This window comes from Mirounga angustirostris, unplaced genomic scaffold, assembly GCF_029215605.1.
Source record: "Mirounga angustirostris isolate CCGP_5_RB_7025 unplaced genomic scaffold, mMirAng1.0.hap1 SCAF_9, whole genome shotgun sequence".
Taxonomy (NCBI): domain Eukaryota; kingdom Metazoa; phylum Chordata; class Mammalia; order Carnivora; family Phocidae; genus Mirounga; species Mirounga angustirostris.
In genome coordinates this window covers 107,657,448-107,670,347 of record NW_026991717.1, presented here as the reverse complement: position 1 = coordinate 107,670,347, position 12,900 = coordinate 107,657,448, and the positions used below count along the sequence as shown (strand labels likewise).

The 12,900-nt window shown below is 40.4% G+C and overlaps 1 protein-coding gene across 1 annotated transcript in view; it reads right to left on the bottom strand.

Annotated features, from left to right (window-relative positions):
- The window catches only part of RHOJ (ras homolog family member J), an 87,118-nt gene that overhangs the window by 8,496 nt on the left and 65,722 nt on the right, over positions 1 to 12,900 (bottom strand). Inside the window, exons 3-4 of the mRNA XM_045901000.3 lie at positions 11,362 to 11,526; positions 8,207 to 8,302 (exon numbers count right to left, since the gene is read on the bottom strand). Coding sequence (XP_045756956.1) covers positions 8,207 to 8,302; positions 11,362 to 11,526 — 261 coding nt within the window. The remainder of the gene's footprint in view (positions 1 to 8,206; positions 8,303 to 11,361; positions 11,527 to 12,900) is intronic.

The following is a 12,900-nucleotide window of genomic DNA, read 5'->3' as shown; positions in this document are numbered from 1 at the left end:
CAGTGATATGGTTTAAATATACTTTGCGAACAACAGGGCTACATGATGTTGTTTTTAGCACCCTTTCATATGCATTTGGAATGTGTGAATGTGGTGCAAGTGAAATGTATCTCCTTCTGTAAGCGGGAAGGCAAAGTGTCAACTTGGTTGGTAAAGCATATAGAAAGGGACTGGGTGATAAGGTTTGCTAGGTCATTCTTCACTAAAATGCACTTCTGATGCAGTCTGTCTCAGCAAGGTAATATTCAATTGGTATTATTATTTGGTTTTAACATACTTTAAAAGGCATATTTCTAAGGAGTTGAAAAACCCAAAACATGTAAAATAAAAATCATAAAATACATTTACTGATGGAGACACCCTCCTTGTTACTATACATTCGACATGTACTTAAATGATAAAAATATTTTGTTCTGGCATAGAGCTTTATTTCAAAGCTTTTGATGATTTCATACTATGGTATATTTGATAATCACAAAAATCCCTTTGAGAAATATAGGAATTCAGTCCGAACTAGAGCTTCTCATTTAAAAAATAGCAAGCCAGAGCAGACCATGTTTGGCAGTCAAAATTGTTCGTGTGAGGGAGACTCAGGGTTTTAATTGCTCATAAGCTTGGTATGAGCTAATGATATAATGTGGGTCTTTTAATATTAGGGACGTCTGGAGAAATGCTTTTATTATATACTTCACATTATGAGAATCACTGAAGAACCAAAGCAGATTCACGAGAGGGTAGTTGGATGGTGAGCCCTTGGAAGCCACAGCAGATACATGACTACAGCAGGGTAGCAAAATCACATGCCTATTCCAGTAGCTTCCGTGAATGAGGAAAGCAGGGCGGGTGCCAGACAGGAGGGACAGGTGGAAACTGGGGCGGACCTGAAGCACACACCCCTTCGAGAGCTAGCAGTCTTACCCAGTGTGGACAACATCATTGCCGTGGTTCGCTGTTGCCCATCTTTGTACAGTTGGACTTTTGGATTTTTAGTTAATAATTACCAATTTAGAAAATACTCTGTGGGCCAACCAAGACACTAGTGTGTGATTTCTTTGTCAGCGACTAGCCAGTTCACAATGCGTGGACTAAAGGAATTTGTAGTTTAGCTTAGGATAGAGTGGGAACAGCCCCAGAAGGAAAATGAATTGTTGAAGGGCACCCAACCAGAAAGTAGAAGAACCAGACCAGAATCTGGGTCTCTTGGCGTGTATTCTTTTCTTTGTTTCATGATGATTACCCTTATCACTCAACTCTGCAAGAAGCTGGTCAAGGGGCGCCTGGGTGGCTCAGTTGATTAAGTGTCTGCCTTTGGCTCAGCCTGGGATCGAGACCCACGTGGGCTTCTCCCTCTCCCTCTGCCGCTCCCCCTGCTTGTGCTCTCTCGCACTCTCTCTCAAATAAATACATAAATAAATAAATAAAATCTTAAAAAAAAAGAAGCCGATCAAAAATTAAGCATGAAATAAAGTTTTTCTGGTTGGGTCCAGATACTACGCACTTTTTTTTTTCCCTATAAAGAATAGATACTGTGTGAGCTAAAGGAAAATACCCACAGGAAAGATGTTGGATATTAAGAACCTATCTTATGGTTTCATTTTAACCATGGTTTGGCCTTTGGATTAAAAGATGGCTTTTTTATCTGCAACTGATGAATCACTAAACTCTACCTCTGAAAGAAACAAACAAAATGGCTTTTTAAAATCATTAAAAACAGTTGGATGCAAAAGAGGGATAAAAAATAGAGAAAATTTTCCTAGCAATGTCATGAAAGATCATTGATTATGTTTTAGGGTTGTAGCCAGCACTGGCTATGAGCGTGTGAAACGCACACCACTCTAGTGAAGATGTCAACTGAACGACTGCCTGTAATGTGCTGCCTCTTCTCTGTCATCCTGAAATATACCCACAGAGAGTGCTGTGGGGCCATCTGGCCTGGAATGCCTCCCCGCTATGATCCCAAGCCTCACTTGATTCCGGAAATTACAGGGGAGCTGGGCTCAGTTCACACGCGGGGCTCTGGGCCATCCGATCCTGCAAGACGGGCGGGGGGCTTGTGTTGTCTGCCCCCCAGAGCTCTGCTAACAGCAAGGCACAGCTTGCCTTCTGAAGGTGGAGGAGGAGCCCAGATGCGTCTGTCCCAATTCAGATATTTCTGAAGATAACGGAACAGTGGATCAAGGCATTATTGTGTAACTGCGTTAATATAACATTGTTTCAGACTGAGAGTTCCAGGAAAAGTAGCCAACAGATTTTGGGTGTGATTCGGGAACTATGTGTAAGAAAGAGAACCCAGTTAGGAGGTGAGTATTTTGTTAACCATGTATCAAGTGCTCTGGGTCAGAAAGAAGACTTCATTCACCCTGGTTCAGGGAAAAGGCACAGCCATGTTATAGACATTGCTAAAAATAAACCACCTCATTAATGACCTCAAAAGTATGAAATGGAAAACTGTCTCAAGGAAACATGGCTTTCCTTACAGCTTCCTCGTCTTCTTGGAGCAAAGTGACCTACATAGCCAAATATTTACAACAATCTGTAAGAGCTCAGGATTTGTGGATGCTTGTTTAGATACACATGTTAGCAATCTGTGACATGCTTTGCCAAAATGATTTATTTTCCAGAAAAAAAAAATAGAGATTGAGGAATGTACACTGAGAGAACACTTTTCTCATAGCTTTATGATAGCTGAAATTTATCACTCCCAAGCTGGGAAATTTATCATACATGTAGAGAACATACAAGAGTCTGACAAGAAGAAATTAAACAAACAAATGGATCAACAAAACCCACAGTGACCAATCGAGTGAAAGAAAACCTCCTACTTCTTCCAGGTTGTCTTGGTGGAGGTAGGACATGTTATAGAATAAAATAGAGTGTAATTGGAAGGAATAAAGGCAAAGACAGGTCTTCCCAGCTATAGATGCCTCTGAGAGGCACATGAATTTAATGACAACTATAGTTTGCTGAGCTGGACCTCACGTTTCTTGGGTCACTTAATCCTTGTAAGGACTTTGCAAGGTAGGTCTGTCACCATCCTCATTTGCAGCTCAGCAAACTGACACCAGAGAGAAGAGGTTCCCTCCGGAAGGGCACATGACTAAAACAATGTCAGAGGTTTGAATTTGTTCCCTGAGCCAGAGTCTTAACCACTCTGTGGGGCTGCCTCTAGCAAGTGAAAAGAAATGTGGCCGAAAGAGCAAAACTAATGAACAAACGGAGATGTTGTTTTGGATGTAATGAGGGTGATGAGAGAGGATGGGGTGAAAGAGTAAGGCATTTCCTATAAATGGAGAGAAGAGAAAATATTAGTGGAATAAACAGAGGAAGCTGTTATCTCAACAACCAGTGAATAACAAGTTTTTTCTCACTTATTTAAGAATTAGGAAAGGTACAGGCAATTTGAAAGCTAAGAAAAGGAAAAGGAACCCAAGAGCTTGTGTGATAAATTTCATCATAACGAATTGCTCAAAGAGGAAAAATGTTTCTAGGCTGGATGGATTTGCAGCTGATTTTTTTGTAAGACTATAAAGCAGCGATTGCCAGCACAGGGGTGGCTAGATAATGTGAGTGCACTGCTCGAGTGTGTAGGTTAATATGGAGTGGTGGGGATTGTGGCAAACTGAAGGTTACATACCTTGTCTAAAAGACTGTTGAAGGATTGCAGTTGATGAGGAAATGCTGGCCTAGTGTTGCCAGACCTTCTGATTTTTTTTTTTTTTTTAGAAGACAGAAATGTGTATCTTCATGAAAACTTTCGTTGTTCAATATTGGCCACTAGATCACATTAAAAATACACGTGTGGACTGATGAAAGCATTTGTGGGTGAAATTTGGCTCATCACTTGCCAGTGTACTCCCTATGCTTTAAAGGATGCCTTTACATGTACTGGTCTCTCTATTTGGAATTTTTTTCTCCCTAGTCCCCAACTTTGTCCACTTGACAAACTTGTCCTTATCCTTCAAACCTGGCTCAGATGTCACCTGCTCCAAGAAGTTGTCTCGGGATCCTCCTTCCCTGAATGTGTCCATCACTCCCTCCCCCCACCCCCGCCCCACCCGCTACCTCAGTACTAAGTATTCATTCAGGCGGCATGCTTTCGTTTGCTGGTCACCTTCCTCTTTTGGCCTATGGGCCTCTTGAGGGAAAGGGCTTCATTTCGGCAACCCAGATCCCAGCAGTGTAGTAACCACTTTTCAATGACCATGAGAAAAAGAAGTGATGGCCAGCACATAAAACAAGGAGGGTAACGGTGACTTTTGCAGTCAGTAGGTGGGCATTATTATTATTATTATTATTATTAAAGATTTTGTTTATTTATTTAACAGAGAGCAAGAGGGAGAGATCACGAGCCAGAGGGAGAAGCAGAGGGGGAATCAGACTCCTCTTTGAGCAGGGAGCCCGATGCGGGGCTCAATCCAGGAACCCATGACCTGAGCTGAAGGCAGATGCTCAACCGACTGAGCCACCTAAGCACCTCAGTAGGTGGGTATTAAAGACTCTGGTCGATTAAGAGACTGAACATTGAGGAACACCTGGGTGGCTCAGTCAGTTAGGTGTCTGACTCTTGGTTTTGGCTCAGGTCATGATCTCAGGGTCGTGGGATCAAGCCCTATGTTAAGCTCTGTGCTCAGTGTGGAGTCTGCTTCAGATTCTCTCTCCCTCTCCTTCCTGCTCACTCTCAAATAAATAAATAAATAAATAAATAAAACCTTAAAAAAAAGATGATTGAACACTGATTACAGGATTTCTGCAGCAATTTTGCTGCTTTAAACCCACTGGTGCATGCCTGTTCCAAAGCCAGCAGGAAACAGGTACCAAGACAAAGAGTGAGAACAAGAGTAAGAAAGGCACAGGGTGAAGAAGACAGCAGGATAAGGCAAAAAGAGGCCAGAGGCTGAAAAAGAGGAAACATTTTGTCAAGAAATACCTTAGGAAGTCTGAACTTAGAAATTCAGGTTCAGGTTGTGTCAGATGGAATTGGGAAAGAGAATGCACCAAGAATTATAATCTTCAAGCTAAAGTGTAGCAAGGCGCCTGGCACACACTAGGTGTTCGGTGAGTTATTGACAAGTAAACCCAGGAATAGTAAAGACATGTGCAGATGAGGAAAGCTGGCTGGAGATTAAGAAGTGCAATAATGACAAGAAGAGGGAGGATAAAACAAGTAGAGGGATAACAATGAATATTTATCATCAATTGATACAAAATATTTATGTAAATGTGATTGACTTTTGACAAATGTAAAGAATTGTAAATATGTATGATATGAAAATATCCTTTAAAAATAAAATGCCCTTTGAGACTAAAAAGAGATGATAGATGAAAAATGCTTTGGAAGTTGAAAAGTACTGAACAAAAGGAATCAAATATGAAAAATCTGAACTTGCAAACCATTTAAACTATGGGGGAGAATATGCACATTAAAATATGGGGCTTCGGTATGTAAAAAAGAAGCCCCAAACCTAAGGGTTTTTTTTTTTTTTTTTTTTTTTTTTTTCAGAATCTAGGAGGGAAGCAGAAGAGCATGGTGGTCAAAGCAGTTTCATATCCCAGTTCTGCCACTTTCTAGCGGTGTGACCTTCACTTCTCTGAATCTCAGTTTCCTCTAGGAACTCTAAGGAACTAATAATACACACACCTCAGGGGGTTGCTGTGAGGATTAATTAAGACAAAGCATGCAAAGTGCTTGGCAAAATGCCTCGCACACAGCAAACACTCCATAGATGTTAGCTGTTACTATAAACTACTTGACAGGAAAGTCAGGCAGCAGAGAAACTTAAAGCACCTCTATAATTACACGCATTGTGATGAAACAAGTTAAACTCTTGCTTGGATTTCTTCTAAATTGGATTGTGTAAGCTAAACATGATTCTCTCCGTATCCGAGAGCAGTTGCTAGGAGAAACTGGCAAAAGGCAGTAAAGTGGTGAACTCAGCCATTGTTCCTAAAATAAGTATGAAATGAGATGGGAGGCTTTGGAGTGACTTCTTTTCAAAGGGAAAAACAACTTCCTAAATGAGAAGTCAGGCCAGGACGCCAACATTATGGTGGAGATAGGACAGAAGCAAGGGACACAGAGACCAAACTCCTGCAAAATGCACCAGCTGATTCTCTGGGGGGAGAGGGGGCCGGCCTCCTCGTTGTGAAAAATGCATAGCTGGGAATCATATACAATAGTCTGTGGAGCTATATGTCCATGTGCCTTAGTAAGGGAAGTTAAGCTGAATGTGTGAGGAGGAGGTAGAAGAACCTATAAGCATGTACCCATTTTACAGGAGGCAAAATAAATGGTTGGAGGAGACAGTTTACACCATGGTCAGGTGCACAGGGGTGACACCCACAGATCTGGATTAAAGTTGGTCGTGTGATTATCAGCTGTGTGAATTATCAGCAAAATAAATGGTTGGAGGAGACAGTTTACACCATGGTCAGGTGCACAGGGGTGACACCCACAGATCTGGATTAAAGTTGGTTGTGTGATTATCAGCTGTGTTCATCTCCCTAAGACTCTGTTTCCTCACCTGCAAGATGAGACAAACACTATCTGCTTAAGAGGGTTACTGAAAGGCTGAAATGAGACAGAGCCTGTAAAGTGCTTAGTATTATAAGAACTCCGTGAATGGCTCATACTGGAAGTTCTGACATGCTAGTCACAGAAGTAGGAAGTGTTGTCTCAAGTATGTGTGAGACATTCTCATGTAGCGTCCATAAAAACACAATTCTATTTAATTCATTTCTATTTGAGTGTATCACTTAGTCCTGGTGCCTATAAGAACATTTTAAGAAGAGAAATGCATACATCTAGGGGCGCCTGGGTGGCTCAGTCGTTAAGCGTCTGCCTTCGGCTCAGGTCATGATCCCAGGGTCCTGGGATCGAGCCCTGCATCAGGCTCCCTGCTCCGCGGGAAGCCTGCTTCTCCCTCTCCCACTCCCCCTGCTTGTGTTCCCTCTCTTGCTGTGTTTCTCTCAGTTAAATAAATAAATAAAATCTTAAAAAAAAAAAAAGAAATGCATACATCTTTATTCACAAAGAATTTGTAGGTAATATTCTTCTTGATGGGTTTAAAAGGGTGACTCCGTCTCTGCCCAGCATTTTGCAGGGTTAGTTACTTTAGAAACTTTAGTTACTTTAAGATTTTATTTATTTATTTATTTGAGAGAGAGCGAGAGAGCGAGAGAGCATGAGCCAGAGTATCGGGTGGGGGCAGAGAATCTCAAGCAGACTCCCCGCTGAGCTCAGAGCCCGACTTGGGGCTTGATCTCATGACCACGAGATCATGACCTGAGCTGAAACCAAGAGTCAGATGTTCAACTGACTGAGCCACCCAGGTGCCCCCAGAAGCTTTAGTTACTTTAGAAAAAGAGCAATTTCTGAAACCTCTGGCCCGGGCCTCTGGGTTTGTGACTAAATCAATGAGGTGGACTCAGGTTATGGAAATGATTTAAAAGCCTCCTCTTGCATAAAACACCTCCTCCTCTTGTGTCCATTTTAGTGTCTGCTTTTACACACGTCTTGGTGGTAATTGATTTGGTCTAAATAATTTGGTCTAAATAATTTCCCTGTCAGAATCACCATTCATGTGAAGCTCTCAAGAACGAAGCAAGGTCGGTGAAAACAGTTCCAGCTATGGGCTAGTTGCTATCATCTGTCAGCAGGCACTTGGATTCCCCAACTGGTTACCCTCTGGTCTATGTTACTCTTCTTGATGGTGTTTATAACATAATCCAGCCTAAGTGGCTATTCATTAGATGGTGAACAAATATAACCCTATCAGATGCTAATCTAAGTTTTTCCCAAGGAAATCACAAAATGCCTTTTATGGGGTCATTTCAATGAATTACATTGATAATAAGCAGTGAGATGTACAAATATATATATATATATATCTCTAATGACTGCCTTGATTCACCCTGAATACAGCAACTCGATATTCCAAAGTTTGCTAAATCAAATGGTAAGTGCTTCAGTGGTTTAATTCACCAAGTTTCTTTCTTAACAAGAAACAGACAATGGTGGCTGGGAAGAATGCTAACCAAATGGTCCCTTCCAGACTACTCAGAACAGAGGGAACAGCATGAAGCAGACAGAAGATCCTCGAACATGTTGCACTTCAAAGCAAAAGCCTACGTAGCTCACCCATTCCAAATCATACACCAAATTCTTCTCTCAGCATATACTTAAAATGAGATTCAAATCTGACTGTACCGCTTTTGCAAGCTTCACACCATGCTCGTAAGTGAGAGGTTTCTCTTTCATATACAGCAAACGGGCCAAGGTTTTGGGGTCATCGCGAAGATCAATCTGGCAAAAAAAAAAAAATACACATGTGATAAATTCACTTTTTTTTTTTTTTACCTAACCAGCGATTTTAACTGTGATTTTAAACCACCATATGGTAGAGATTCCACCCCCCTCCCTTAAGATCTATGAAGTTGCTTACTTTTCTTTAAGGAGGCACATACACATGCCCACGTTACATCTAAAAAAGTAAAGTGATTTCTTTGTAAATATAAACATCAGTCTTTCCATGTGCTTTCTTCTTCAAAAGCAAGTCCCCCGGGAAGCTGAGGACTTAATGCCAATAATCCCGTGGTTTGTCTCAGGCATTTTTGAAATTTCCTATTTATTTTAATTTTTAAATTTTATTTATTTATTTTATTTTAAAGATTTATTTATTTGAGAGAGAGAGAATGAGAGACAGAGAGCATGAGAGGGGGGAGGGTCAGAGGGAGAAGCAGGCTCCCTGCCGAGCAGGGAGCCCGATCTGGGACTCGATCCAGGGACTCCAGGATCATGACCTGAGCCGAAGGCAGTCGCTTAACCAGCTGAGCCACCCAGGCGCCTTTGAAATTTCCTATTTATTTTTAGATCCCACTTATAGGAGATGCATGATGATCGATCAGTCTTATTACCTTACAGTGATGCCTCATTTGATCCCAAATTATATTACTCATTTCTTAATAGTCTATTTCTTGGCTCTGAATACATCTTTGTCTTTACCCTCACCAGGATAAAGATTTGCCTCCTGTGAGGATATTCCAAGGAATGTCACTATAGGCTCTGAAGGCACATCCTAAAAAGGAATTCCCAAAGGGTCTGCTCGAGGAATAAGCATTAATCTTTTCAAAGGCGGAACTACTTTGAAAATGGCATATATGTTTGGATTAGTTTTGATAATTTAATTAAATATTTTAGTTGCTTTAAAATCTCACCATGTGATATGCTCTCCTTTTGTACGTTTTTCACTTCACAGACATTTTGGGCAAGGGAGCAAAGGTTGAGAAATTTTTTATTCCTACAGCAATAGACCTGTGTGTGTTGACTCTCCTTTTCTACCCACATCTATGCAACATCCATCATGTGAATGACCCCTTAGTTAAAAGGGATCTTCTGCTTACTTGGTTTTGATCTTTTAGACCCTTTCCTGAAATAATTTATGCAACTAGAAGCTTTTTTTTTTTAAAGATTTTATTTGTTTATTTGAGAGAGAGAATGAGAGACAGAGAGCACGAGAGGGAAGAGGGTCAGAGGGAGAAGCAGACTCCCCGCTGAGCAGGGAGCCCGATGCGGGACTCGATCCTGGGACTCCGGGATCATGACCTGAGCCAAAGGCAGTCGCTCGGCCAGCTGAGCCACCCAGGCGCCCCGAAACTAGAAGCTTTTAATGATTAAAATGATCATCTGCCCAGATATAGGAGCAATATATCATGGCACTCTTCTATAATTACTTAACACAGATTCTTAACCTGGAGAAGCATGGATTTATTGTTGTTGTGTTTATGATATAGGAGTCAATTTACATGTGATTAGAAAGATTTCATAACATGTCTACACTTTCAATAAAATTCCTTAGTAATTAAAATTATATAATATAAAATATTTTGAGAAATAAAATAATTAATACTTAAAAAAAAATCTCACCATGTGTGTGAACCTATGCATACATGAATGGGTGTAAATGTGGGCTTGAATTTTAAGGAAAAGCCAATGTATTCATATATGAGAGTTCCATTTATAAGCACATTGCTCAGCTTTTCTAATTTGTGGGTTTTTTTTTTTCTTTTTTGGTCTCGATTGTTCAATGTAGTGCCCACAATTGTAAAATCGGCTCAAATTGCACAAAGATGTTTAGGTCCTGTCACATATTTTGGCCAATATGGCCAAATGTTATCATCTGGAGTTAAGGTAAAAGACTGCATTTAAACAATTATCTTTCAGAGTCGAAGCACTAACTATATTCTGATTTTTGGATGTGTTAATTATCTGTCCATATCTTCTCTAGGAAGTACTTTTCTTTTATTATTTTTAAAAATTTCTATTTGTTAAACAGAATATAAAATGAGAAATAGAAAGCAGGAGCATATGAAACAGATAACAATAAAACCCGTCAGTATTACTACGTTTCTGTGTCTTTGGATAGTAATTTAGGTTTTAACGTAGAGAAGAACACAATCCTTTCAAAACTATAAAAAGTAGGAAAAATCTCAAACACATTTGTGCAATTGGCTTACTGTTGGAAATTCAAATTATAGAACTTCATTAGCTTTCAAAAGACTTCAAAGCCTTTGACAATCACAGGTTTCTTTACATCCGTTTTTAACCTCTTTCCTAAGATCCAGAAGACTAAGGTTTATTTATTTATTTTTTTATTTTAAAGATTTTTATTTATTTATTTGACAGAGAGAGACACAGCGAGAGAGGGAACACAAGCAGGGGGAGTGGGAGAGGGAGAAGCAGGCTCCCTGCAGAGCAGGGAGCCCGATGCGGGACTCGATCCCAGGACCCTGGGATCATGACCTGAGCTGAAGGCAGTCGCTTAACCAACTGAGCCACCCAGGCGCCCAAGACTAAGAGGTTTAAAGGGAACAGAGAAGAGTGAATTTCTGTCTTCCTTCTCCAGTGGTGTTAAGGAGTTCCTGTCATAATGTGCCCATTCTGACTACTGGGGTCATTTTGACATTCACACCTATTTTGTGACTTCCAAACAGTTGTAGATTTCAGATATAAAAAATATTAGACAATAAGTGTGATTGACATTCCCACCTCACTCCTCCCGCTCAGGGCTGGAGAAGGGCGTCTACTTCGAAATGTACTTTGTTATTTAAAAATAAAAAGCAGAGAGATCAGTTTTTAAAGACCACATCAAAACCTGCTGCTTCATATTAAATAGCTCTATTGTTTTTTCGACCACGGGCTAAATAATCATGCAGATCTTAAGAACGGCTGTTTATCGGATTGATATATCTGAGACACTCTTCTCTCGTGTTGGTGAAATAGATGTTCAGGAGACATCTAAAGGGTCTTTCCTTTTTTGCTGCCCTCCCGCCCTGCCCACCCTGCCCGCCATCGCTGCTTCTAACCTGGGTCCCTATGAGGACGTAAGGCACATGAGGCATGCAGTCCTTCAGCTCTGGAACCCATTCCTCCTGGACGTTGTGGTAAGAGGCAGGATTCACGACAGAGAAGCAGATCAAAAACACATCGGTGTTGGGGTAGGAGAGCGGCCTCAGCTGGTTGTAGTCCTCCTGCGGGAAGGGCAAAGAGTTTGTACAGCTTAGGAAAAGGCGGGTCCCCTGTGGTTGAGTGTCCTGGGCAAGACGTCACTGAAGCGCCCTGTTGCCTGGTTCCTTCCCAGCCCTGGGATCTGCTGGTTCCCTCCAGGTATTACCAGAAATAAGGGAGGCGTCAGTCAGGAAAACACCTTTTTTGTTGTGTATAGAGATTGTAAATTGCCCCCTTTTAAAGAAGAACTTAAAAAGAAAAATTTTTAGCAGCTTTAGTGAGATAATTTACATACTATAAAGTTCACCCTTTGAATGTATATAATTCAATAAATATTGTGGCAATTCCCAGTCGCACTGGAATTATGTCCTATTGAATAGGATTTTAAAGTAGCACACCACTGGCCAAGGCACAGCAGTTCTCTTCTTATACAATTTTTAAAAGTTGCATGCAAATTTAATTTAGAATAAGCTAGCTATAAACGTAAAACAAAGAGTTGTTGCCAAATCGGACACCACAATTTTGTAGAAATAATATTGTGTGAGGGTTTAGAGTTCAGAATTTGGGATTTCCTTCTACCTAGAGGCCATAGTGTGGCCTAGTAAATAAAATACTAGATTAATTATTCTTTTCCCCACTTTTCAGATCAGAATATGCTCTGGTCGAAGAGTTCCTGGTTACATAAGATGTTTATGTATATGCTGTTTTAGTGGAAGATGATAAAGACAAAGTAAAACATTGGATCATCTCAACTTTGGGGAAATGTCAGCAAGTACCTTTTGTATGTGAAGTGTTTCAGGAGGTTCCAAGGTAAATCTGCTTTCTCAATATAACATTTTATATGTTCATCAAACTTAGTCACACATAAGCCAAAAGTAGTTTTATGTGTGTGTATACTTACACTGTATAAGTATATACCATGTACACACACAGGTCTGCATACACCACAATTGACGTACCGGTCATACACACCATGCATTCTTTATATGGGCACACACACTGTGTCCGTGCACACGCTATCCACACACAGGGCAAAGAAACCTGTGTGTCCACACTGACCCCATACATAGACATGGGCAACATATCAATTCATTTTTCAGGCTCTTGACTAATCTTCCTAACATTTAAAAAAATGATAAAACCCATCTATGTTTATTGCAAAAATTCAAACATCACCTAGAGTGATACAGAAGAAGTGAAAGCTTGTTTTCACCCTCTGTGTGATCTCTACTAGTTTTTCCTCTCTTTCCAGAGGGAGCCATGATTTAAGAGTATCCTTCCACATTTTATATATTTATTTACAGATATAATAGACATGTATTTAGTTTAAAAAAGATAAATTGATTGCATAGTTCATATTGTTGTGCCACTTGATTTTTTAAACTTGCTATGTCACG